Source organism: Mauremys reevesii, linkage group 2 (genome assembly GCF_016161935.1).
Source record: "Mauremys reevesii isolate NIE-2019 linkage group 2, ASM1616193v1, whole genome shotgun sequence".
Taxonomy (NCBI): domain Eukaryota; kingdom Metazoa; phylum Chordata; order Testudines; family Geoemydidae; genus Mauremys; species Mauremys reevesii.
In genome coordinates, this window is record NC_052624.1 from 204,548,204 (window position 1) to 204,576,172 (window position 27,969).

Genomic DNA, 27,969 nt, shown 5'->3' on the forward strand with positions numbered 1-27,969 from the left:
ACTTCGTCGGATGCAAGTAGTGGAAATTTCCAGGGGCAGGTATATATATGCAAGCAAGAAGCAAGCTAGAGATAACGAGGTTAGTTCAATCAGGGAGGATGAGGCCCTCTTCTAGCAGTTGAGGTGTGAAAACCAAGGGAGGAGAAATTGGTTCTGTGGTTGGCTAGCCATTCACAGTCTTTGTTTAATCCTGAGCTGATGGTGTCAAATTTGCAGATGAACTGAAGCTCAGCAGTTTCTCTTTGAAGTCTGGTCCTGAAATTTTTTTGCTGCAGGATGGCCACCTTAAGATCTGCTATTGTGTGGCCAGGGAGGTTGAAGTGTTCTCCTACAGGTTTTTGTATATTGCCATTCCTAATATCTGATTTGTGTCCATTTATCCTTTTCCTTAGAGACTGTCCAGTTTGGCCGATGTACATAGCAGAGGGGCATTGCTGGCATATGATGGCGTATATTACATTGGTGGACGTGCAGGTGAATGAACCGGTGATGGTGTGGCTGATCTGGTTAGGTCCTGTGATGGTGTCGCTGGTGTAGATATGTGGGCAGAGTTGGCATCGAGGTTTGTTGCATGGATTGGTTCCTGAGCTAGAGTTACTATGGTGCGGTGTGCAGTTGCTGGTGAGAATATGCTTCAGGTTGGCAGGTTGTCTGTGGGCGAGGACTGGCCTGCCACCCAAGGCCTGTGAAAGTGTGGGATCATTGTCCAGGATGGGTTGTAGATCCCTGATGATGCGTTGGAGGGGTTTTAGCTGGGGACTGTATGTGATGGCCAGTGGAGTCCTGTTGGTTTCTTTCTTGGGTTTGTCTTGCAGTAGGAGGCTTCTGGGTACACGTCTGGCTCTGTTGATCTGTTTCCTTATTTCCTCGTGTGGGTACTGTAGTTTTGAGACTGCTTGGTGGAGATTTTGTAGGTGTTGGTCTCTGTCTGCGGGGTTAGAGCAGATTCGGTTGTACCTCAGTGCTTGGATGTAGACAATGGATCTTATGGTGTGTCCGGGATGGAAGCTGGAGGCATGAAAGTAGGCATAGCGGTCGGTAGGTTTTCAGTATAGGGTGGTGTTAATGTGACCATCACTTATTTGCACTGTGGTGTCTAGGAAGTGGACCTCCCGTGTAGATTGGTCCAGGCAGAGGTTGATGGTGGGGTGGAAGCTGTTGAAATCGTGGTGGAATTTTTCCAGAGTCTCCTTCCCATGGGTCCAGATGATGGAGATGTCATCAATGCAGTGTAGGTAGAGAAGCGGCGTGAGTGGACGGGACCTGAGGAAGCGTTGTTCCAGGTCGGCCATAAAAATCTTGGCATATTGTGGGGCCATGCGGGTGCGCATAGCGGTGCCACTGATCTGGAGATATATATTGTCATCAAATTTGAAATAGTTGTGTGTGAGGAAGCTGGTCTCCCATGCATGCACGCCTACAGTGGGAGCCACACTGACACATACACTAAGAACTTATTTAATTTCTTTTCCCCTTCTTCATTTCTGTCAAACACTCCATTCCCCACTCCTCCCCTCCCACCTCACAGTATTAGAACCTCAGGGTCACTCTAGACTTCCAGGCCCTTAGCAAATCCTGCCAGTCCTTCGTCTCCAAAATGTATGTATTCCTTCTTCTCACTACAGCAAAAACTCTTGTTGATGCAGTCATTTTTGCCTCCACTATTGCAACCTACTTCTCTCTAGTCTCCCACTTCAGCAGCTTCAAAGGGATCTTTCTAAAAATCAGTTCCTTCTCCTGCCACTCTAGCCACGTCACTCTCCTCTCTAGATGTCTTCACTGGCTTCTCACCTTCCAAATCAAAATTCAAGCCCTTTATCATCGTCAAGGTGCCTCCAGCTGTGCCCCTGCCTACATCTTTGGTTTTTTAGTTCCCACACTCCTTTTGAGCCTCTCTCCTTAGACTTTACTGTCTTTTCCTCTTACTCTCATTTTTAATTCTTCTTCCAAAATGTCAGGAAAATGGAACAGAGTAGAACTGACCATTCAAATTCCTCCTTGGCTCTTTACATCCACAAGCTTTTCAATGATAAGTCATCAAGGTTCAAAATGAACAACAAACAAAAAAACTCCTGTGAACCTTTCACCTATAAATAATGTATATTTCATGTATAATATTTTGGTTTGGAATGTACTCTCGTTCTCTAATTTAGACTATAAACTCTTGAAGCTGGGATATTTTCCTTTTATGTTTGGTACTAAGCCAGCACATTTGCAGTTGTTAATAATAACAATGCCAAAGCATTTTTCTCCAGATAGTACCTCAAAGCAGCACAGTGACTCAGAAAAAGTGTTACTTACTGACTCAATCAATCCTTTGGGTTATAATACATGGTAGAAGACCCACATGTGAGAAAACCTTACAATATACTGCCATTAAGTTCACTTTATTAACTTTTATACCCCAGACATGTGTGTGCATGTGACATATGTATGCCTGGAGAACTGTTATAGGTATACTATACAAAACAAACTAGTTTTCCTAGGAAACATGTTCACTTAAAAAAGCATTACTTTACCTTTCTGTTTCTAATGTATCCACTATATATTGCTTCTTTGTTTTTCTCCTTCTTTTCAAAATCCTCTTTAGAAAGGAAAAGCTCATGGACATCATGAGAATCTGCAGGTTTGCTTATCATCTGTTAAGTATTAAAGAAAAATAAGTTTAAAAATCACAGTAGGACACCAAAATGCATTATTAATAAGACAGTTCAGTGATGTGGTAACAGATGAATTACCTCAATGTCACTGTGTAAAGAAATGCTAATAATTAAAATACGGAGATCATTCTACTTACTCTGGCAGACTGCCCAATGAAGAACACAGCTTGTTTGCCTCCAACACCAAAATATGAGATGTCACTATTTAAGCTGCGAGGGACTGGCGGAGGGCGTACATATCCTGAATGATCACTAAAAAAAACAACAACTGTCTTTAATACTTTTTTCAAAACAAACGTCACAAAACTGCTCAAGGATAAACATTTTTATTAAACACCTCCTGTAATCATCATCGTCCCTAAAGTTTTTCATTAAAAAATTTCTCATTCAAGACCTCAGATCTATGTTAAGAGCATATATTTAACATTGTAACTAATACCCAGGTTGTAGTTTTATCAATCTCTAAAAAGAAAAAACAAAGTTGATTATTAAACTGAAATCATGTAGGTCACAATGTATTCTGATTAACATGGCTGCCTAGCAAAACTGTTTATAGGTTTCCCCCCGCCCCTCCCCAATGAGCCACGTATACAATTTTTCTGCCCTTCCTGTGGCAGGGTAAGTCTCTGCTTGGTTTTCGGCATTTTAACTCTTATCTGAATTACCTTTATTCTTATAACCATTTTGTTTGTACCCATAGGCACCCTACAGAAGGAAAGTGACGTGGTTTAGTCAGTTTCCTTCGGTATCAAGTTCTTTTTATAAAGACATAAGGCACAATCTTAAAAACATTTCTCACAATTGCCAGATCTGTGTTAAAAACATTTGCGATACCATGATAACCATTATACAGAAACTTAAGATGACAGAATGGTAAAAGAAGACATATTAATCCTAGCATAGCTTCCCCTTTGCATACAGTACATGGAACCGCTATAAAGAAACAGACTAGGAAGTTAATTTCTCTTCATAACACAGCCCCTTTATCATCACAGATTTTTGGGTCAGGAAGATGAGAAAGGTTGCTGGGCATCCCTTTGAATAGCTTAGGTATGTTCCTGGATTCCCCACTGGCACTAAACCCTAATATAGCAGCATCCACCAGTAACTCTTTCTGCCATCTCCAGTTGTTTTGGGCACTCTATCCCGTCCTAGTGAACAATGACCTGACCTCAGTTTTTCATACCTTCATCACCTCTCAGCTGGGCTACAGCAATGCAATATACCCAGACATGAACCTGATATTAGTAATTCTCTATTTTAAAAAACGTGCCCTGTAAAGATCTTCACAACTTGTCAGTTTTTCAGTTGTGTGATTAAAAACAACGTATAAAGCTTTCTAACCTTTCAAAATCACCTTGTCTTGTAAACTTTGATAATCTATACACAGCCCAGTTGTTAAGCTGCTTAGAAGTCATCCCTCTTCCATTATCAATCACGGCAACAGCTGGTTTTCCTTGAGACTCATCAAATAACTGTTTGGAAAGAAAAACCAGGAGAACCAAAATAAACACATGAAATCCTAAATTTGAATAGAGTATAAAATAGAGTATTCCTTTTGTATCATACCAATTTTATCTGTATGCTTCGAATACCAGTATTTCGAGAAGTAGCTGACAAAGAATTGTCAATCAACTCAGCAAAGGCAAATGCTAAGGAAAAAGAAAAAAATGTTAGTAATTATTGATCTCTAAAAGTAGCAGTAGGAAAATACCCACATACCTGAACCAGTGTTCCCTGGGCATGACTCCCAGATAAGTGTGGGCAATATATGACTGACAATGAAAAATACTTGATCCACCATCACTTGTTTTAAGGGTCATTCATGTGTGTTTATTAGTGTTTGCTGAGCATGTTCAAGTCCCCTACAAGGCGAGTGGCTATTAGCTATGCTTGGGAACATAACTGAATTAAGGGGGTTCCCCTCCCCGCCCCCCAACACACGATACAAACCTGTTCCTCCTTGTTCATTGGTGGAACATATTCTGGATCAGTTATCACAAATCAGGAATGAATTTCTGGGACATCAAGTGTTTAACAGACTGCCTTTCATCTACAAAATTTGATGGGAGTCTGGATTCACTAAAAAAAGGGATTGGGCACAGGTGGCAAAATTTACAGAAAACAAAAATTATTTAAGTTTAGTCAAGACCAGAGAAGATGAAGAAAATTGCAAAGGGAGCTTAAAAATTTGGTGAATGGAAGTACAATAGCAGATTTGACAAATGCAAGGCAACACATTCTGGAAGTAGTAACACTGGTCTTCAATTTTTGAGAAGTTGTCTGCTTCAGAGATAAAATGTGCTATTTATTATGTATTTTGATGTGCTGAATTCAAATATGACAATTAAAACAACTGATTGGCTACTGTTTCTAAGATATTTAAGTTTGTACATTTTCTGTCTATGTATATTGTGTAGATAGTAGAGTTTTAATCATAAATTGTAAACCTAGGTCTTTTCATGTGTTTATGGTTGCTTTACATGATAATATTTCACCTGTCCTGTTTATGTAACACTTCAAAAATCAGCAAAAGGGTTATATAAATAAAATGTATTATGAATCAAAAGGCAAAAAACTATTATGTACATAGTTTAGTCCTATTCAGTGTCTACTCGGCGCTTCTTGGCTTGTCTCTTGTATTCATTAAATGGAGCATCTCTTGTCACTGTCCAGCAATAGTCTGCAAGCACTGATGGGCTCAATTTGCTCTGATAGCGTTTCTCCATTGTTGCAATGTCCTGGTGAAATCGCTCGCCGTGCTCGTCGCTCACTGCTCCGCAGTTCGGTGGGAAAAAAATCTAGATGAGAATGCAAAAAATGTATCTTTAGTGACATGTTGCAACCAAGGCTTTTGTATGCCTTGAGGAGGTTTTCCACCAACAACCTGTAGTTGTCTGCCTTGTTGTTTCCGAGAAAATTTATTGCCACTAACTGGAAGGCTTTCCATGCCGTCTTTTCCTTGCCACACAGTGCATGGTCAAATGCATCATCTCAAAGAAGTTCACGAATCTGAGGACCAACAAAGACACCTTCCTTTATCTTAGCTTCACTTAACCTTGGAAATTTTCCACGGAGGTACTTGAAAGCTGCTTGTGTTTTGTCAGTGGCCTTGACAAAGTTCTTCATCAGACCCAGCTTGATGTGTAAGGGTGGTAACAAAATCTTCCTTGATTCAACAAGTGGTGGATGCTGAACACTTTTCCTCCCAGGCTCCAATGACTGTTGGAGTGGCCAATCTTTCTTGATGTAGTGGGAATCTCTTGCACGACTATCCCATTCGCAGAGAAAACAGCAGTACTTTGTGTATCCAGTCTGCAGACCAAGCAAGAGAGCAACAACCTTCAAATCGCCACAAAGCTGCCACTGATGTTGGTCATAGTTTATGCACCTCAAAAGTTGTTTCATGTTGTCGTAGGTTTCCATCATATGGACTGCATGACCAACTGGAATTGATGGCAAAACATTGACATTATGCAGTAAAACAGCTTTAAGACTCGTCTTCGATGAATCAATGAACAGTCTCCACTCATCTGGATCATGAATGATGTTGAGGGCTGCCATCACACCATCGATGTTGTTGCAGGCTACAAGATCACCTTCCATGAAGAAGAATGGGACAAGATCCTTTTGACGGTCACGGAACATGGAAACCCTAACATCACCTGCCAGGAGATTCCACTGCTGTAATCTGGAGCCCAACAGCTCTGCCTTACTCTTGGGTAGTTCCAAATCCCTGACAAGGTCATTCAGTTCACCTTGTGTTATGAGGTGTGGTTCAGAGGAGGAGGATGGGAGAAAATGTGGGTCCTGTGACATTGAGGGTTCAGGACCAGAAGTTTCATCCTCTTCCTCGTCTGACTCAAGTGAGAATGATTCTGGTGCATCAGGAACCGGCAGTCCTTCTCCGTGGGGCACTGGGCGTATAGCTGATGGAATGTTTGGATAATGCACAGTCCACTTTTTCTTCTTTGACACACCTTTCCCAACTGGAGGCACCATGCAGAAGTAACAATTGCTGGTATGATCTGTTGGCTCTCTCCAAATCATTGGCACTGCAAAAGGCATAGATTTCCTTTTCCTGTTCAACCACGGGTGAAGATTTGTTGCACAAGTGTTGCAGCATATGTGTGGGGCCCACCTCTTGTCCTGATCTCCAATTTTGCCGCCAAAATAAAGGTGATAGGCTTTCTTAACCATAGTGGTTATACTGTGCTTTTGTGATGCAAAAGTCATTTCACCACAAACATAGCAGAAGTTATCTGCACTGTTCACACAAGTACGAGGCATCTCTGCTCACTTTGGCTAAACAGAAATGCAAAAATCAAACACTGACAAATAAGAGAGCACGACACTGTATGATTTCTAGAGCTGATATAGGGCAATTAGAGTGATGTAAGCTTCGTTATGATTGCATCATCCATGACTTCTAGGAATAACATGATGCAATTCATATCATGTATGACGCAATACCAGCTTCAGATTGCATCATTCATTGTTTTGCCTAAAAAGCAAGTACCGTCCAAACCCAGTCATAGATTTATTCATAGATCCAGTCAAAGATGTATTTTAGTCATTTCTGGTTTAAACTGAGATCCCTTCCCTTTATAACTCACTTATCCTCCGCTATTCCCAAGTCAAGCGTCGTATATACTGACCCAATAGCATATCTTGAAAACTAGAGCCAATCAACAATTTTAAGCATCAGTTTCGTTCTCAGTGACCCAGAATTAGTAAAGTTTGACTACATTTATTTCAGAAGCATTTTGCCTGTAGAGCAGTGTAATCGGAACTTCTCAGACAACTTTTAACATCTCAGTAAAAAAGATCAGGACATCATTGCTCAGTTAATACCTTTGCTCAGTGTGCAGCAACAATAAAAAAAGCAAAATATTAGAGTGCATAAACTGATGATGAGCAATAATAAAAATTAAAATGCCATGATTTAGAACAATCTGTAATAAGATGTTACTTTCTGGTAATTCCACCTCAAAAGAAGATATCACAGAAGGAGGAGATGGTCAGATATGGGCAACAAGTGATAAGAAACATAAAAAAACCTCTATAATAAAGAGAGTTTGAAAAGATTAGGACAGTTCACCCTAAAGGAGACCTATAAGACTGGATGAGATAATAGTACACAAAATAATGAATAGTTTACAGAGTGCAGATCAGGCATGTCTATTCACCCTCTCTAATACAAAAACAGTGGGTATTCAATTAAATTGAAAGGCAACACATTTAAAACTGGTAAGAGGAAATACTTTTCCCACAGATCATACACTTAGTCTGTGAAACTCATTGCCACAACATACCATAGAGGAAAGGGGCTATGCAATATTCAGTAGAAAGAACTTGACACAAGTAAAATAGTATAAATTAAAATAAATAGTCTTAGAAAGGGTTATAAACCCTTATTGCTTCAGGAAATAAACTAATTTGAAATGGGGATTAGGAAGAAACTTTCACCATGTGCGGGTTATTCCATAATTGCCTACTGCTGGGCTCTTGCACCTTCCTCTAAGGCACTTGGTACTGGCCACTGTTGGAAATATGAACTACTTGTCTAAACCAGTAAGTCTTTTCCTATGTTCCTAAACACTCCAACTGCCACAATAAGAGTCATCAACAGACTAAACCAAAAACTTCAGAAGAAAATAGGAATATGGTAACCCAAAAGATTGTGAGTAATTGGTGTTTGCTGCTCGTGAAAAGAAATAGGGATAGTTGTGAGCCACATCTTATTATAATCCAGAATTCCATGCATGAAGTGATGTGCATATAGTTCTATGATTGTGATTTTTCTAGGCAGTTCTGAGCCTAGAAGGATATGCGTACTAAAGAAAGAAAGCAAAAGTTTAGTAGTATTTAATTAAGTTGGTACACAAATTAATTTGTACCTTGAAATGCAGCAATGATCAGAAAAAATGACCAATGTACAAGTGGTACCTTCTTTAAAAAGTACATCAGCTAACTTTATTAACAAAGATAACTAGTTTCTATTTTTTAATCCTGTCAGCCCGGAAGAGCCAAAACACAGATAGGGACAGCAAGCAGGCTTATAGTCAGACTCATGCATCAATAAATTCAAAATACAAAATCTACTACAAGTGCAGGCACTAGAAAGAAAGGCTGGGCTTTCATCTCTCTGGTTGAGTTTGCAAAATTCTCAATGACTAAGTATTTTTGCTTGTAAAATAAGAAAAATTCTTCTGCAAGTAACACGTGCAGTAAACTTGGAACTTCATGATGCTATTTTTAGAGTCACTTTCTAAACCAGTGTTTAAAAGTAAAGGTGAACTTAAACTGAAAAAAATTGAAGTTTAAATGCTCCAACCGAAGTGACAAAAGGTAAAATACAAGTGAAATTATTAAAGACAAGAAATGCCTTGCTCATGAAGGTCCTTCTAAGGTAAATGATGATTAATAATACATGAAAAACAGTTTTTAGATTATAAAAAATCTGCATACTTACGCAAAGGATTTTGCCCTTCACTAGCATAATATTCATACATGCCACTTTTGATAAGTGTGTCATAGTGTGGTAGGAAGTCAATTCGCTCCTTTGTTGCTGAAAGTAGTGTCTGATCAACTGACTGTAGCAAATACAAAGTAACCCCTTCTTGAACAATTTCACCTGCAATGGAGTTAAAATATTAAATACAAAGGAAAAATCCCTCCAGATATTTCCTGCCCCAAAATCTGGAAGATAGTTTTAACGTCTGATGCACCTCTTTTCTCTTTCCACTATCTATGAAATGTTCCAAGGAGGAACAGTAACTTAATTCAAAACCTTTTCATATCCCCAAACTTAATAAAGTCAGTACTTCCAATTGAAGTACTAACTCACTATCTTTGCAATTTCAAAGTTTAGACTTTTATTAGCCGAATGAAAAACATAACACCATAATGTACAGTGGAGAAGGCATTTTGTCATAGCCAAAACGACTGAGATTTCCTTCCAGTTTTGCAGCAAAGTTTACATTTTGGTTAAACAGAAACAAAACAAAAGTTTGGCCAAAAACCAATCCCCCCCCCCCCCCAAACTTAGAAAATTAAGTAAACAAATGTATACAGTTATATTGGAAATACTTTTTCAACTTTACCTATAGTGTTCCTCATTTAATAAGGTTATAATAAATCCACTACAAGAAAACAGCGTAGTTACAGTCACAATGAAAGGCTGATCTGTGTAACAGTTACAAAATGTTCTGGGTCACTATCCAGGTATGCTTAGCTAAACCCACTTTTTGCTCTAATTGCATAAGAAATTAAGCTTCACGTAGAATGAGATGCCATTTTGCAGACATTACTTGTCATGTAACTTGACCACTTTGTTAGTTTTTAGTGCCCCAATGGTTCCTGGAAGAGATGCCATTATTTAGCATTGCAAAATAAAAATACTAACCTTAACCATACATTGCACATTATACTTAGCACATGGAAGTACTTTATCTGATGACAGACAACTAAAATAGTTTCCATCATCAAAAACAGTGTGTGTGTGAAATTTGTTCCAAGATGGATTTTCGTAACAATTTTGCAAGGCTTTATTATATAAAGAAGCTTTGCACTTCCATTTGCTCTTGTATATGTAGCATAGGAATACAGTTGATACAGCTATGCACTAGACAGCTGTTTTGGAGTGAGATGTATGGTAAATAATATATTACACTTACTGAAGTTGTCATCTGTAACCTCTTTTCTATTGGTGGTTGTGATAACAAAGTTATCGTCAGAAGAAATGCAGAGTGCCTACAAAATCGTAAAAAAGTCAGTTATAAAAATCAACTGTTACATAAAGTGAAGATAAAAAGGAAGGAAAAAGTAAAAAGAAATGGTCTCCTTTCCATTCATTTGGTCATCAATGAACAATGATCAAATATGCAATATTTTGCCCTTAACATTACTTTAGGAATTGACAGAATGCAATCCAATTCCAAGAGTTCTTTTTCACTTGCTGTTACATCTTTGCACAATGCTCTGGTCTGAGAAGTTTCCCTTACATGATTTAAGCACCATCAACTACACAGCTGTGCAAGGCTTTGAGCAAGGAGACACTGTCTTGTAGGCAATCATCTTAGAGCCTGACATGTGAAATATGAATAACCGTAATTTAAACTACATAGCTACAAATATTAATGATCATGAAATAACCCATGCCTAGTATCTGACTACAATATCCACACAAAGGGAATTATACATCAGTTAGAATGGCATTTCTTTTACTTTTCTTAAAATAGCATCTTCATTCAAAGTGGCCATTTGTTCTCGCATTATAATAAATAAAATAAAAAATAAAAATCAGTTTTTTATAATACTCTAATTTTGAATATTGCAGTCAAGTCCCATCAAACTTTTCTCCTTTCCAAGTTTAACAATACATTTTTGGTATTATCATATGCCTGACATACCTCTGACAATCTTCATTACCTCAACTATATCAATCTCTGCTATAGCTTTCTTCAAAACTTGTACTTCTTAGTTTAAACAAATGTGTACTTTTCTTTGATATGGTAACTTCTGTATTTTCTATACTTCTAATATACACAAACATCTTATTTGTCACTTCAAAATAATGCTGCACACCTAGTAAATATCTTAATTTAACTATTCATTAGGATGCTGAACACTTCCCACAACCCTCACAAGATCCTGTAAACTGAATACCCATTAGCATACAAGTTTAGCAAAAACAGATTAAACATGAATTACTTTATTATAGGGAAAGTGGATCTCAACCCCTATATTTAGGTTGCCTAACCTTTTCTATTAGAACAGATTCTTTCCCTAAGAAGCTCCAACATCTCCATTGTTTGCAACAAATTTGAAAGAGGCTACAAAAATGCATTTTCTTTGTCCCATGAAATTCCCTTCAAGTTTGATATTTGTAAACTATTAAATGTCACCATTTCCCTTCTGTTGCTTACACTCCTGAGGAAAATCTTGCCAGCATGCCAAAATAACAAATACTCTAAAGAGCCAGATCAATGCCATTGACAAAGAAGCAGCAGCATCACAGCAAAGGAGAGCAACTGGGTGATGCCACAACAGCTGGTGCAGTAGAGCAGGTGCTACAAAATGACAAACTGTTTCATTATAACAGACAGAAGATACTGATCTAAAAAAGATGTTTCAGTCAGTAAGGATTGGCAGGATCTAGAACCCAGGGTTGCAGGGTCCTGGGTGATTTAACACTTCCACTGAGGAGCTGAGTTGAGTAGTATCCAAAAATTACTGGACAGTTAGGTACTGCAGGAAGTACAACCCAAAGACAACAGAACAACAGAACCCTGTAGCCGCCTGACTTATTTAAACCAGGAAGTTGGCCTAGTGAGCCCTCTCAGCAACAATGAATACTCGCGCTCACTATTGCTACACACCTTGCCTTTCATCCAGTCTTGGACACCTGCCTTTGACTCCTGCCTCACTTGGCTTACTAACTAGTCCTGTCTCCTGCCTTCAACTCCAGCTCATCTTGACCATAGTACTAGTCTCTTGACTTGGCTTGGCAACCTGTCCCAACTCCTGAATTCAATCCCAGCCCGGTGAACACCACGGGGCCAGTTGCCTATGCCCCGGCCATTACAATAATAAACATCACAAGAGAAACATGTGTTAACAGCTTTGAAGGACAAGGTCATGGCTTTATGAATTAAATTTGAGAAGGTTATTCTACACAAGGAGCAGCACAGAAGGAAGCATGAAAGTACTTGTAGGAAAAACAAGAAAATGGACAATGAAGCTTGGCACTGATTGCAGAGCAGAAAGTGTGCTGGACAATCAAAGTTGAGTGGAGATAAATTATAAAAGGCTTTCAAAGGACAAGCACATTTTATTTGATGCGATGGAAAAGGTGGAAGGACAGGGATGAGACAGTCAAATCAACTGGCCAAAACGATGATCTTAGCTGTAGCATTTTGGACAGATATGAGGGGGGCAAGATGTATGGCAGGAGGACCAGAGAGAAGCTGCATTACACAAAGAGGAAGGGATAACAGACTGGCCAAGAATTTTAGCAATGTAGACAGAAAGCAAAGAATTATTATTTAACCTACTATAACTGTGATTCTTTGAGGTTTTGTAGTCACTGTGGATTTCATGGTTAAGGATACATGGGTCTCACGTGAACAAGCTCAGAATTTTTTGCATTGCAGTGTCCTCTGTGGCCACACATGCACCTTGTGCCTCCTCAAGCTCTCATGCAAAGCCATGAGCAGCTGCAATATTCCACCATTCCCTCACAATTTGAAGCCTGTAGTAGCCGGGAACTCCAAAAATGCAGGAATAGAGTCCGGGTCATAGTAGCCACACTGACAACATTTTGAAGAATCAGTTACTGTAGATAGGCAACCTTCTTGATTCTTCAAGTGTCAGTATAGAGCTATGTGTAGATGACTGGCAAGTAGTATCCTCTTAGGTGGTGGGAATGAGAAGTAGCAAGTGCATCCGCTGAACCATTATGCATTGTACTTAGCTGCCATAGCTGATGCCAAGTTTGAGAGAGCAGTACTACAATCACTGTTCAAGTCTCAGAAAAACACACATTGCTGATACAGGCCAAGAATATCACCTGAACTCTGGTGCAGTGAGCCTTGAAGTCTGGCAGGAGAGGTATACCAGCACATGTGTTACCCATTTTGATATCCTCTGTAAGGAAATAGCTTGACTTTAGAAAACACAGCCATAGCTCTAAACAGACAGATCAACAGTCTGATTAATTTGGTTCAATCAATGTAGTAAAGCAAAGTCTAGTGTGTCTCTCTTTTCTCCTGATGCAGACTGTGGCTTTAGGCAGAACTTAAGAAGACAGACAGGCTGATCAACTGATTCAGGTGAAAAATTCTCAGACCACCTTACAAATAAACAGGTGCAGTTGCAGCACCATCTTATTCCTATGGAATGTTTTATAGATGTGGTTCAGATATAAGTGGCTGATGCTCACTGACTATTCCTGACTGAAGTAATAACCATTAGGAAGACTGTCTGGAGTGAGGTGGTGCAGGGAGCAATCTGACAGATGTTCAAATGGAGGCTTCACAAGTCTTAGATGAACCAGACTGAGGTCCCAGGCAGGAGCTGGTTCTTTGACTGGTGAGTGTGTAATAGTCACTTGAGAAACTTGGCATCTTGGGATGAGTAAACACCAAGAACGACCTACAGGCAGATGGCAAGCTAAAAATCACCGTAAGGTGGACTGTAATAGAGCTGAGCAAAAGGCCTACCTGTTTTAAGTGCAATAAGTGGTTGATGGTCTGCAGGAACAGGTCCAGACCATGTGGGACTGCCAATATTGAGAAACTTTTCCTTTTAGACAAATACATTCTTCTGGTAGATGATTTCCTGCTCTGTGTTAGTATTTCCTAGACCTGTAACAAGAAGTCTTTGTCTGTAGTATTTCACCAGCCAGTCAGCAGCCACACCCTCAGCTGCAGTGACTTCAGGTCTGGATGGTGTATCTGGCCATGGTATTGTAAGATCAGGTCCAAGAAATCTGGGAGTTGGATTGGAGGCAGGATGGACATTTGTAATAGTCTGTCAGCCAAAATGGCCTTGCCCCGTATCAAACTATGATAATGATGATGGCTTTGTCTCCTTTGATTTTGGAAATGACCCTGGAGGTCAAGGGAATCGATGGAAAGGCATACAAGAGGCCTTTTTCCTGTTTGTAATAAGCTCTCATGAGAAGGAAGGTGTTTGGTAATGATCCTGGACTCGCCTCCTCTTTGGAATAAAAGTTCTAGCACTTGGAATTGACATTTGCGGTGAATAGCTCTATCATCAGGGTCCTCCAACACAGGAATATCATCTCTATGATGGACTTCCACAACAACCACTTGTGAGTGGTGACCAACTGTCTGATCAGGACTTCTGCCAGTTGTTGCTGACACCTGGGAGATGAAGAGCCATAACGTTATCAACTGTTGGTGGTATGTCCAGGGTCTAATAGCTTCCAGGCAGAAGGGAGAGGAGCATGTGCCTCTCTGCTTGTTTATACAGTGCATCACAAGGCATTATGCATCAAGATATGCAGTGGGGAAGTTTTGCAGAACATGTCAGAAGACTATGCAGGAGCATGTTCATATGGAACCCAATATCCTCTGGGGACTATGTCCCCGTATTTGAAGGTAGCCCAGGTAGACCTGCTAACCTGGATCAGACACATCTGCGATTACAGTCTTGTTCAGAGAATGGTACCTCTCTATGCATGTTTACAGGTTTTCTCTACCACCTACGACTGCTCTAACTCTGGCTCAGATTGAAGTCTGGCAACTGGCACCATGTACCTGCATGCAGACATATGGCATAGCAGCCCCAGACACAAGGATACCATTGTAGGCATTTTTCTTCTACCCCATGCACCAGCGTTTGCATGGACAGGAACCTGCTCTCACTGAACCAAAGTCAGTCAGGGCTCCTATGAATTCTATGGTCTGTGGTGACCTGGAGAGCTAGAATCATAGAATCATAGAATCATAGAATTCAAGATCAGAAGGGACCATTATGATCATCTAGTCTGACCTCCTGCAAGATGCAGGCCACATAAGCCGATCCACCCACTCCTTAGCAAGTGAACCCTGCCCCATGCTTCGGAGGAAGGCGAAAAACCTCCAGGGCCATAGCCAATCTTCCCTGGAGGAAAATTCCTTCCCGACCCCAAATATGGCGGTCAGCTGAACCCCGAGCATGCGGGCAAGACTCTCCAGCCTTGAATCTGTTACCGCCTTGAATCTGAGGTTGCATATATATTTGTTCATTCTCCTCAGGCCTAAGGTAGGTCAAAGACCTCCTTTTCTTCTTTGGAATAAGGAAGTATAGGGAGAAGACTCCACCCCTTTATTCTCACATTCTCTTCTACTGATCCAAGACAAAGCAATTAGTCCACTTCTGTTTGTAACAGACTCTCATTAGAAGAGTCTATGGAAAGAGGATGGTAGTGAATGGAACTGTATAGGACAGACTTGGGCAATGGTAACTAATACCCATTTGTCAGCTGTGATAGCTGCCCAGGCCCGATAGAATGTAGCAGGTGGTTCCAGAAGGTTGGTGTAGACTTCAGATTAGCTTAGTTGTGGCTCTCGACATTCCTGTTAAACCTACTGCCTCAGAGGGAGCTGGGATGGTCAAGGAGGCAGAAGAAGGGTGTCCCCTGGAGTACTAGGTTTCTTCTGTTGCTGATATTCAGTCTGTCAGTCCCGGAAGTAAGGTGTACTCTGCCTTTGTTTGGGTTGATATCTGTAAGGCTTTTTGTAGGATGCCAGCAGATAAATCTTCAGAGACTTTAACATAGTCCTTGATGGAGTCAAGAGACTTTAAGCCAACTCCATCAGAACCTGCACCACCTTACCCTTCAGGAGGGGCAAGAAAGCCTGGTAGGATAGGCAAACTGCTTTGAGTTCCCTGATGTTGATTATGGAGGGCCAGATCATCCCACAACCAGCAGCCCTGCGTACTGCTGGTCCAGGTGTACTCGCCGGCCCACATCCGAAGCATCAGAGACCAGGATCACTGACGGGGCCACAAAGAGAACTCCCTCCAACACTGACCCAGGGTCCAACCACCAATCTAGAGACGACCGGATGTAATCCGGCACCTCGATTACCTGGACTAGGTCATGCTTGTTGAAAATGTAGATCAACACCAGCCACGCTTGCAGAGGCCAGAGATGGAGCCAAACATGACCAACCACGTATGTACATGCGGCCATGTGGCTCAACAACTACAGTCAGATGTGAGCCATGGTGAGTGGGTGGTTCTTTACATGGAAGATCAGGTCCGACATGGAGTCGAGGACTGCTCCAATTAACTCTATCCATTGCACTGGCCTTAAGGTGGACTTTTTTGTTGCTTATCAACAGGCCTAGGTCATGGCAGGTGGCTATCGCCAGATGGGGGCTCCACTGCACTTGTTTCAGAGATCTGCCCTTGATGAGCCAATCATCAAGATATGGGAAGATCTGGACCCCTCCATATCTCAGGTAAGGGGCCACTGGCACCAGACATTTTGTGCATACTCTTGGGACCAAGGAGAGGCTAAAGGACAGCACTGTGAACTGGAAATGGTGTCCACCCATTATGAAATGGAGGAAATGTCTGTGACCTTGAAATATGGAAATACGCATCCTTCAAGTCGAGGGCGGTGTACCAGTCTCCTGGATCTAGGAAGGGGGTGATGGAGGCCAGGGAGACAATGCAAAACTTCAACTTCGTGAGAGACTTGTTGAGGTGTCATAGGACTAAAATAGGTCTGAGGCCCCTGTGACAGGTTGGATCACAGAAACCCCCTTGGGAACTGCCACCTGATATGCTGAGACTACCTCTAAGCCCGTTTTCCCTGGCAGCTTGGGACTTCAGTGCCCTACCTGGTTGTGCCAGACATGCACGCCTCTTACAAACACAGACCCAGGTCTGAACCACATCCCCCACAAGCTGCAGGCTTAACTGATAACAGCTTAAGAAGTGCTCCTGTCTCCAGCACTCAGATACCCAGCTCCCAATGGGGTCCAAACCCCAAATAATTTTGTTTTACTCTGTATAAAGCTTATACAGGGTAAACTCAAAGTGTTTGCCCTTTATAACACTGATAGAGAGATATGCACAGCAGTTTGTTCCTCCAGGAATTAATACTTGCTCTGGGTGCACACTGAACAGGGGATCCTTGATAACTTCATTAGGATCATTCTCTGATGGCAGAAGAGAGGGATCACTGCTTCAGACCAACAAAAAGGAATAAGTCAGGATGGTAAGGAGAAATATATTCCTAATAGAAAAGTGGTGCTGGTACTGGATCAGATGTCTCTTCAATACTGCGAATATCTCCAGGGGTGATACGGATGCCTACAGCATACTTGAGGTTGTTGCTCAACTCCATTGTAGACACTGGTTACAGGCTTGGTGCTAGGTCTCTCATTCTGCCCGTTTAGGGACTTAGTCCTCAGAGCTGTGTCTTGCATCTTCCATCTGAGAACATCCTTTGGTCTTGGAAACAAGTTTATGCCTGGAGCAGCTATGCAAGTCAGCATCCCGTTTGAGTGGGCAAAGGTGCCAGCTTTGCTGCTTAAGTGGGGGAAACTTAAGAGCCAAGTCGTTGGCCCTGGTGCTAATGCACTCAATTCTGAGACTGTCAGCACTGAAGTCTTACACACTGGGGACTTCTCCAACATGTTGAGGAGGTTGGTGTTGATGCGATTGACGCCAACTCTGCCGATGTCCTTTTTACATTATTTTCATTGCCTTATCCCAGAGTAAGAAGAATGACTGAGGGAGCACTAGCTGATGCTGGTATATCTGGCCTCACTCTGATCATAATAGTCAGCCCTCAGGGTCCAAAGTGACCTACATGGACTGCTCAAGTAGATATAGGTTGAGCTGCGTATCCCTGAACTTGCAGGTCCTGGTGGAGAAGAGCTTGCACACAGAGTAGTTATCCAGAAGGCACTCTCTTCTAGGCAGAAGAGACACTGGCTGTGTTCACCCTTCATAAGGATCAAACATTCGTATGACAGGCAGGTTTTGAACCCTGGCGCATGGCAGTTGATGCTAAGAGCCTCGCCCTGCCATACATGGGGATGTACTGGATGACATGGGAGTCAATCAATCTCGCTTTTTTTTTTTAAAGAAACATGCTTTTACTCTAAAGTGTGAAAACAGAATTCTTCACCAAATGGGTTGAAAAGAACTGGTTTAAAGGATCTGAATAGAGTACCAGGCTAGACACTCGCTGGATTCCATCATGCTGTCACAGTTGTTAAGAGGGACGCGAGGGAGGAGAATGGCCACTCAGCCTTTTATGCCCTCACATGGGAGGCACAGTACGCATAATGACCATGAAGAACACTGCTATTCAGAAGAAATCCAGTTTTGTGCACATGAACACCTACAGTGGGACCCACACTTGGCACAAAGAGTGGATCTTATAAACATTGATCATGACCAACATTAGAGCTAGCTGGAACATTTTTGACAAAATAAAGTATCAGAATATTTTGGTTTCAACTAAGACGTCATCAAAATGTCTGGGATTTTTTTGGGTCGGGGAAGATAAAGAGACCCTCACACTATAGCCTAGTGGCCTGAGACGTGGGAAATTCAAGTCTCTGCTCTGCAAGAATCAGAGTGATCTAGTGTGAATAACTCTGCTTTGAATCAGGCAGGACTTGAACCTGCGTCTCCCATGTACCAGACCACTCCCCTAACCACCACGCTACACATACATTAATCATTCAGGCATTCAGATATCTCTTCTCAAATTGAAATTTTCTGCACAATTCCATTTTCACAAAAAGTTGAAAGGATTTGTTTTCATTCCAAAGCAGAACATACACAAATTTTTCAACCTCAAATGTTTCAGCGAAGCAGAATTGCCATCCTCCTGTTAGCCCTAACCAATACCATCACCAATTCTCATCTTCTCCTTGTCTTTTGGCTTCTCTCCTTTTGTTCAGGCACTGAAACCTGATGGCAACAGAACTTCTTGAGACAGGGCACCTCTGCCCATGCCTCCTGACTGAGACAGAGGTGCAGGTATAGTTCCAGCACCTCTCCTTTAGAGGTTATGGGGTGCTTTTCTCTTTGGGGATGTCTATGTGAAATTACCCATTCTACAGTAATCTTAATAAACCAACAACAAAAAATATTAAAATAAGAGAATGAAATAAAATAAAAGAAATGGTTTGCTTAACGCATCTAAATTAATCCTTCTCATGACTGAATCTAAATAAGACACTAGAAACTTCTCTTTTGTCCAGAGACCAACTCTTGCTCTGTGTTCTTTAGTTACTTAAGCCCCTCCCCTGATTTTCCTAACCAGTTACACAAAAACACTCCAAGACTAGGAGAATTACTCATCCTGCAGGAAACAGCACAATGAACGATGATGACTAACAATAGCAAATGACGACCTTTCAAAGGCTGAACAACCTTGCTCAGCCACCACCTTGCATGGACCACTATAGCTGACTATACCCTGATTCAGACAGGCCTCTTGCTTAACTTCTCCAAGCAATTATTTCTTTTATCAAGAAATGACTTATGACCAGGTCCCCAGACCTTCCATCGCAGTTATGAAGGAAGAAGCAACAGGATTTGGATACTGCCTGGATTTATGGGTCCAAAGAAAGGGCTTGTGTCACACAAAATGCCCAGGGGACGACGACTACGCTTTCACACTGGTGGAGGGAGACGGGTGCACTTGAGTAGACAATGAATTCAGTTTGAGATTTTATTATCAAAAGGTGAAACCAGGACTTCCACAAGACATCTGAAAGATAGGCCAAAATTTGAAATTGGATGTAGTAAAACAGATTAGGATTAGAAAGTTAAATTTCATCTGGAGGATCCACTTAACTAGGTAAACACTCAATGGCCTGATGTGAGATGCAAGAAAAAATGCCCCATCATCATTTCCCAGGAGAGATTTTTTTGCTGGTTTGTGTTGAACAGCACACCAACGTTTGACAAACCTAGATGAGTCAGAACAGCTCTTAGTGTTCACAAACACATCAGGAACTGCACAAGTCAGCTGAGGTGGGGCAGGATAGTAAACTTCCACTAATAAAGGGCTGCCAGCATCACAACAATGAACTTTGTGAAGATACGGGAGCAAATACAAAACCAAATGATAAGGTGGCATATTAAAAATGCATTTGGAGACAGAGCAAGCCATAGATATTTTTGAAACAAAAGAAATATGTAGATAGGCATTCTTTAGGTATCTGGAAGTGAAAATCTTCTGGAACTGCTGTGACAAACCAAATAGTCTAGATCTTGAATTTCTTGCAGACTGTAAAACCCTCCAAACTCATATCCTCAACTGACACTCTGGTCATCTCTGGTCCAACCCAAACAGCCAGTCACTCTCTGAACCTGACATTTTGATTAGATGTTGATATAGAGCAGCGGTTTTCAAACTATGGGTCGTGAGCTAGTACTGGGTCACAGAATGTAAGGCACTGGGTCACGGTGGCTCTGGTCAGCACCGCTGACCAGGCCATTAAAAGTCCCATCGCCGGTACAGCCCAGCTAAGGCAGGCTAGTCCATACCTGTTCTGACAACACGCTGTGCCTTGGAGGTAGGGGAGAGGGGGTTCCCATTGGCCGGGAACCACCAGCAGCTCAGCCTTCAGAGCCAGGCAGCCGGGCAGTAGCTGCCGCTCTCCGCTGTGCCTTCAGAGCTGGGCGGCTGGAGAGCGGCGGCTGCTGGCCAGGCGCCCAGCTCTGAAGGCAGTGCCGTCACCAGCAGCAGCACAGAAGTAAGGCTGGCATGGTATTGCTACCCTTACTTCTGCACTGCTGCTGCTAGCAACACTGCCTTCAGAGCTGGGCACCCAGCCAGCAGCCACCACTCTGGCTGCCCAGTTCTGAAGGCAGTGCAGAAGCACAGGTAGCAATACCACCCTCCCCCCCAAATAGGCTTGCAACCCCCCCTTTGTGTCAGGACCCTCAGTTTGAAAAACACTGAGAGTAATCACACTTCTTGTGGGCTGGTCATAGCAAATTTTGCTGTTTATGCCATGACCAGCCCACAAAAATGTGATTTCTCCTTAATTTAAGTAGACCCCTAGGTATAGAAACCAGCAGCAAGATTTAAACACAACTAGGAAGTGAATGGCAAAACAGTGGGCAGAATCAAAGAGGACAGATACCCACCTCCAGAAGTTTCTAAATTTTAGAAAGCTGCGTGACCAGTCATATTTCCACCCAGTGCCATCTCTTCAACAGACAAGTTAATTCCACTGATTAGCCAAGAAGCATTCTCTCAAATAAGTAATGCCTCCACCCATTTCCATTTCATATCTGGGATTCTAGAGCAGTACTCCCCAATTTTTTGCTGTCATCCCCCTACCAGTAATGAAATCTGTCCACGCACCACCAGAAGTTGTCATCGGGAGCAGGGCAGAGTTGCGTGGCACTCCCTCCCCACCCCCCATAGGGGCTCGCCCAGGCCCTGCCACATCCCCTGAACGTTCCTCCATGCCCTCCTAGGGGGTCTAGAGAGTTATATAACTCATGTTTCCTAAGATGCATAAGGACTTTCCCTTTTATTCTTCTAGAATAAAAGTTTTCCACTCCCAAACTCAAACTTCTGTCTTGCAAGAAAAAATGAAATGTGATTTAAATATTTTTGTGACAAAGTGACACATTAAAAAATGTGGAAAAGACTTGTGGTAAAAGCCAGCAAGTACTTTTTCCTCAGGAAAAAAAAAAAACCAAACAGCTGCAGTCCTGATAACGGCAAACTTTTGTTTCCCAGTTACAAGGTTTCTTAATCCAACAAATTCTTTTCTCCCAAGAAATTAGCTGAAACTAAACTTTAACAAAAAACAAACCAACAAAATCCCCCTTCGAAAATTTTAAAATGGTAGAGAAACATAACACATGCATCTGATGAAGTGGATTATATCCCACAAAAGCTCATGCCCAAATACATTTGTTAGTCCCTTGCTGCCACAAGGACTCCTCCTTGTTATTACTGATACAGACTAACACCGCTACCCCTCTGAAACGCGTAACACACACAGGTTCCCAATATGTAGCCGGCCTGTGAGTTTCTTCTGTCCAGGAGGCTACAGCTCACAGTGGTGACCTGCAAGGCTGCAGCCACCAGAGGCCAACATCAGAACAAGGAAGGGCACCAACTTGCTACTGCAGCCCCAGCGTGCCATGCGCACTGAGCACAGCGACGCGGTGCTCTTCAGCGCCTCGCCAGGCAGACAGCGGCAATCACCGCAGCCCCCCCCCCCAAGAAAGGAACGCAGGATCACGTGGGGCAGCGCGGCACGTGCCGGGCTCGGCGGCACCAGACCCCCGAGGGTGTCGCGCGCTAGAACGCCCAACGGCCGGTCGGTTGGGCAGGACCCGGGACTCCAAGCCCGCTGCCTCCACCTCCTCCCTGCCGCCCCCGCCCAGCTGTCGTAGCAGCCCTGTCCTGCCCGCCCGCCCGGGCCCCCGCTACCTGGCACACGGCGCGGCGGAAGCCGCGGTAGGTCTCCTCGCCGCAGCTCAGCACTTTCTCCTTGGGGTCCCCCTGCTCCCGGCGCCGGTCGAACAGGAACACGGTCCGGTCCCTGCTGCCGTGCGGCCCTGACAGGCTCGGCCCAGGAGCCCTGGTGCCGCCTCCCGCCACCGCTGCCATGTTGGGGAAGCAGACAGCAGTAGAGACGGAAATTGCCGAGGCGCAGTTGCCTGAGCCTGGCTTCTGGCGCGCGGGCTCCCCCGCCTGGCGCTGCTCTCCCAGCGAGCAGCAGCCTCTCGGGGAAGGGGCGGGGCCTGCCGAGGTAAGGGGAGGGGCCTGGAGATGGAACCTAGGCCGGGGAAGGGGGACACGGAAGTACAATAGCGGAAGGGGCAGGGCTGAGCGCAACGCTGAGATGAATCAGCCTGAGGGCGGAGCTAAGAGCTGAGCGGGGGCTACGGGGTAGGGACCAGGCAGCTCCGTCTATCCCGGAAGTGAAGTTACTCGGGAAAGAATCATCCCGGGATGGACTAAAACCAAGGTCCGTGCGTCACTTCCGTGCCAGGATGCACCATAGAGAGGGGAAATGATGTGACCAGGGAAGCCTCGATTTTTCACCCAGGAATTCTGAGCGCTGCTGCTGCCCCCTCAGGCGGTGGGAGGAGACCGTCTGTGCAGGCGGCACCGGGATCACGTGTTCCTCTGCGCCCCTCCCAGCCGGGCTCGAAGCTGCTGCGCTGGTAGGCGGAGAACCGTCGCCACAGGAGTCTGCTGCAAACTGTGGCCCTGCAGCCGCAGCCTGAGCCTCCACCTCCCGCCCCCGCTTGAAGCAGAGCCCGGACGGGCGGGCGGCTGCTCGGATCCATGTTCGCGGCGGCCGCGGCTGTTCTTAGCCCTGGAATCGCCCTTTCTGCCCCGTGCCCCAAGCTGTTCCCACCCAGCCGCTCCCGCTCGTTGGTATCGTTTCGGGGCGTCACCGCCGGACGCCCTCCGCGGGGCTCCGTTGCCAATTGAGCAGAGTGCAGGGTCCCGCTCCTCCTGGAGATGGATCACTACTCCCCTGAAGGATCTTACTGGTTTCTTTTTATACTTTTTCTCCATAAAGACTTTCTAATTTAAAAAAATTGGACTATTTGTGTCATTTTGATAATGCCGCTTTATTCAATTTCCCCCTTTCTAAAAATAGAAAGAATATAACTCCAGAACAGCATTTAACTAAAATAGTTCAGGAGATATTTAAATCTAAATGTATTCTCAACTCTCTTTAAAGTAGCAGTGAAACCAGTGTAGATCAGGAAACAGTTCAAAGCTTCCTAGCCCACATTGTTCCCACCCTCCACATTCTTGAAGTGACAAAAATGCTCTATGGAAGGATTGCTGTTCATGACCTAGAGAAAGAAAATCATAATTGAAACATTCATCCTTTCTGAAACTGCAGCCTATGTTTAGTGCTCTTGCAGTGTTTGTGGTTAACTCAGGAAAGTTTGAAGACAGAGTTTTGCACACACTCCTGCTACAATTATAGATCAGCCTACATGTTCTCGGTAGGACTGTCTGTACTTTGTTCTTATATCCTGTCCTAAAGTATATGCATCTTCTCTCACTGTCATGCCAGCTTTTGTCCCCAAAGGCCTGTCAAACAAGTCAGGTATTTAGGAGATTATTTGAATATGTAGATGGATAAATCATAGGGCTAACTGCAGATATCTCAGAGTTTTATCTTTATGTCCATATTTGTTGCTGTTTCTTTAAACAGTCTGTTTTAGGAATAAATAATTTGTGCAGGAGCATTTTATACAAGGCCTGACCTAGAGTAATTGGAAAGGATTTTTACCGACTGACAAGCTCAGATTTCTTGCAATTTGTAGACCACATACGTGTAGGTATCTATTGTGTCCTGAGATAGACTAGTTATATGATTCCCTGCCCACTTTTTTAGGATCGTGCAGTTACATGGAGGTGAGTAGGGTCGCAGTATCTGTAGTCTCAGGAGGAGTACTGTGGGTTTGCAGAAGCAAAACTAGCATAACAGCTTCAAAAGAATAACTTTACCCATGAATCAGGCCCACAACTTTTGTGCTAAGCTACATTTCTCATAGATTTTAAGGCCAGAAGGGACTATCATGATCATCTACTTTGACCTCTGTTACCTGGCAGTTCTGTGTTCTTGGGGAACCAGGGTGCAGTACCCAGCCTGTCTGACTCACAAAAGACCTCCTTCCCCGCACCTCTGTTTGAACCAAAACCAATCAGAAGAAAGACTTACAAAAAGCAATGAAAAAGCAGTGGGAGACACACCCCTGGGACAAGGGTGATAGGATTAACGAAAATCCCCTAGCCTCATTTGCATCAAAGATGGGACAAGGAGGCATCTCTCTTATCATACAGAATGGAGAACAGAGATTCCAAAGCAAGACCCGCACTGAACCCTGGGACTAGAAAAGTAGGGAAGCACTGCATTATGGAGGATCTCTGCTCCAGATGTTAATGAACCCCCGCCTACACACACCCAGCTCAGCAGTTATCAGACCAATTCTAGTAATAACTCCTATATTGGTATCTAAAATACTGACGCTCTCTAATTGCATTGTGAGCTTCCTCCAAGGAACACCGCCCATAGCCAGGAATGATCAGTTCCTATTGTCTAGCCTGAATAAAACAACTTTGGTATACTCCCTCGAGCCATCAGTTTACTCATAAACAAATCTAGTGTTCTCCCTTGAACCATTGTTGTTTCCCTACAAAAACCCCTGCCCATGCTCAAGTAAGTGTTCTGATGCCTGGATCCAAAATCTGCATCAGTTCCATTGGGACTTCATCTTCTCCTGACTGATTGTGCTGGGGGCTCTGCCTGTCTCCAGCACTCCAGACCCTCAGCTACCACCATCATCTGGGACCCCCGATCTATTAAAGCTTCATGGAGTGGTGAGAACCCAGCTCTCTCTCTCTCAGTATAGCCTTCTGACCCTGACTTGTGTGATCAGTTACAGTTTTCTAAATCTGACTTTTATAATCAAATTTAAGTAGATTTAATATTATAACCGTTTTGTTTGTTTGGCTCCCTTATAGTTATTACCTGGCAATAAATAACTTCCTTGGTTAAACTGGTTACTTCTCCCCGTCCCCCCTCCTCCATGGCTTCCTCATTCACTCTGCAGCAACACTTCTCGTACCTAACCTAAAAATTCCTTGCAGCACCCAAAAATCCTGTGGGGTTTGCTCATCAAGTGGGTTACTCCCAGAACAATTGTAACGTGAAAGTGAGGTTGGGGATGTGCTAAACTAAGGACATATGAGGGTGGCAGCTTGGAAGTGCTGCTCGACCCAGTCTGCTGAGTCCAGGGGCATTTAAGGGTGGTAGATTGAAAGTGCTGCTTGACCCAGCCTGCTCAGGTATACTCTATTCCGGTGTGGTGCCCATGGCATATGAGGTTGACAGCTTGGAGGTGCTGTTCAATGCAGCCTGCTGAATCCAAGAGCCTATGAGGGTGACAGCTTGGAAATGCTGCTTGATCCAGCCTACTGAGTTCAGGGACATATAAGGGGTCAGCTTGGGAGTGCTTATTAACCCGGTCGTCTCAGACAGTCTCTGTTAATTTGTGTGTGTATGCGTCTGATTCTGGGGCTGGAAGAACTCAGCCCTGGGAAACATAGGTTCTGCAGGATAGCTCCATTGGGAGGGAACTTGCAACAGGGAGAAGTAGAGCTCCATATGAGAACACAAGTGACACAAGCAGTACATTGATAGAATTACAGTACCCCCACACACACCCTCCACCCATAGAGTAACCTAATAAATGAGCATACCCCAAAGTAACGGGCAAATCTGGTAACACCTCCTGCATATTGCAGTCCACAGAACCTCACCCACCCACTCCTGTAGTAGTCTCATAACCTCAGGCTGAGTCACTGACGTCCTCAAATCTTGATTTAAATACTTTAAATTACAGAGAATCCACCATTTATGCTAGTTTAAACCAGAAAGTCATCCGTGCCCCATGCTGTAGAGGAAGGCAAAACAAAAACAAAAAAACCAGTGGTCTCTACCTATGTCATCTGGGGGGAAATGCCTTCCTGACCCCAAATATGGCAATCATTTAGACCCTGAGCATGTCAGCAAGACCCGCCAACCAGACACATGGGAAAGAATTCTCTGTAGTAACTCAGAGTCCTCCCCATCTGGTGTCCCATCTCTGGCTGTTGGAGACATTTGCTAATAGCAGTAATGGAAGGGTCATATGCCATTGTATACAATTTCAGAATACCATTCCCTCCATAAACTTTCAAGCTCAGTTTTAAAACAATTTAGGTTTTTTGCCCCCACTATTCCCCTTGGAAGGCCATTCCAGAACTTCACTCCTCTGATGGTTAGAAACTTTTATCCAATTTCAGGCCTAAACTTATCGATGGCCACTTCATATCCATTTGTTCTCATGCCAACACTGGCCCTTAATTTAAATAACTTGTCACCCTCCCAGGTGTTTGTCCCTCTGATGTATTTATAGAGAGCAATCAGATCTCCCCTCATGCTTTGTGTGGTGGCTAAACAAACCAAGATCCTTAAGCCTCCTCTTGTAAGGTAGGGTCATCATTCCTCTGATCATCCTTCTCTTCCAGTTTGAATTAATCTGTTTTAAACATGGAAGACCAGACTTGCACACAGTATTCCAGATAAGGTCTCATGAGTGCCTTGTATAATGGAAATAACACTTCCTTGTCTCTACTGGCAAAACCTCACCTGATGCATCTGAGGACTGTAGTAACCTTTTGCATGGCTGCATCCCATTCATGTATCATAGTCATCCTGTTATTGACCAATACATCAAAGTCTTTCTCCTCCTTTGTTGCTTCCAACATCCCCAGCTCATAGCAACAGTTCTTGTTATTTCCTAAGTACATGACCTTGCACTTTGCACTATTACATTTCATTCTATTTCTATTACTGCAATTTCCAATTTTTCTTGTATGATAGTCTAGTCCTCCATATTGGCCATTTTTTCCAACTTTGTGTCATCTGCAAAACATTTTAGCACACTCCCACTTTTTGTGCCAAAGTCATTAGTGAAAATGTTAAATAAAATTGGTGCCTAGGCCAATCCTTGAGAACTCCACTAACAACCTCCCTCCAGCCTGACAGTTCACCTTTCATTGTGACCTGTTGTAGTGTCCCCTTTACCCAGTTCCTTCCCCTTTTGATTCTTGTGTTAATCCCCATCTTTTCCAATTCAACTAATAATTTCCCTTGTGAAACTGTATTAGATGCTTTACTGAAATCCAGGTAGATTAGATCTACTGCATTTCCTTTGTCTAGAAAATGGTTTTCTTCTCAAAGAAAGAGAAGTTGATCTGGCATGA

The 27,969-nt window shown here is 43.2% G+C and overlaps 1 protein-coding gene and 1 long non-coding RNA gene across 3 annotated transcripts in view; one reads left to right on the plus strand and one right to left on the minus strand.

Moving 5' to 3' along the window:
- Positions 1-22,897, minus strand: part of SMCHD1 (structural maintenance of chromosomes flexible hinge domain containing 1) — a 181,113-nt gene extending 158,216 nt beyond the window's left edge. Inside the window, exons 1-7 of one of the 2 annotated variants that reach the window (XM_039527011.1) lie at positions 22,615-22,897; positions 10,340-10,415; positions 9,136-9,297; positions 4,230-4,312; positions 4,005-4,135; positions 2,798-2,912; positions 2,520-2,639 (exon numbers count right to left, since the gene is read on the minus strand). In XM_039527011.1, the coding sequence (XP_039382945.1) occupies positions 2,520-2,639; positions 2,798-2,912; positions 4,005-4,135; positions 4,230-4,312; positions 9,136-9,297; positions 10,340-10,415; positions 22,615-22,794 (867 nt within the window). In that variant the 5' untranslated portion in view covers positions 22,795-22,897. Of the gene's footprint in view, positions 1-2,519; positions 2,640-2,797; positions 2,913-4,004; positions 4,136-4,229; positions 4,313-9,135; positions 9,298-10,339; positions 10,416-22,298; positions 22,314-22,614 lie in introns of those variants that run through there. The other variant, XM_039527012.1, reaches the window with a different exon arrangement.
- LOC120399111 overlaps positions 22,427-27,969 on the plus strand; it is a 41,201-nt gene continuing 35,658 nt past the window's right edge. Inside the window, exon 1 of the long non-coding RNA XR_005594963.1 lies at positions 22,427-22,641. This is a non-coding gene — a long non-coding RNA (uncharacterized LOC120399111). The remainder of the gene's footprint in view (positions 22,642-27,969) is intronic.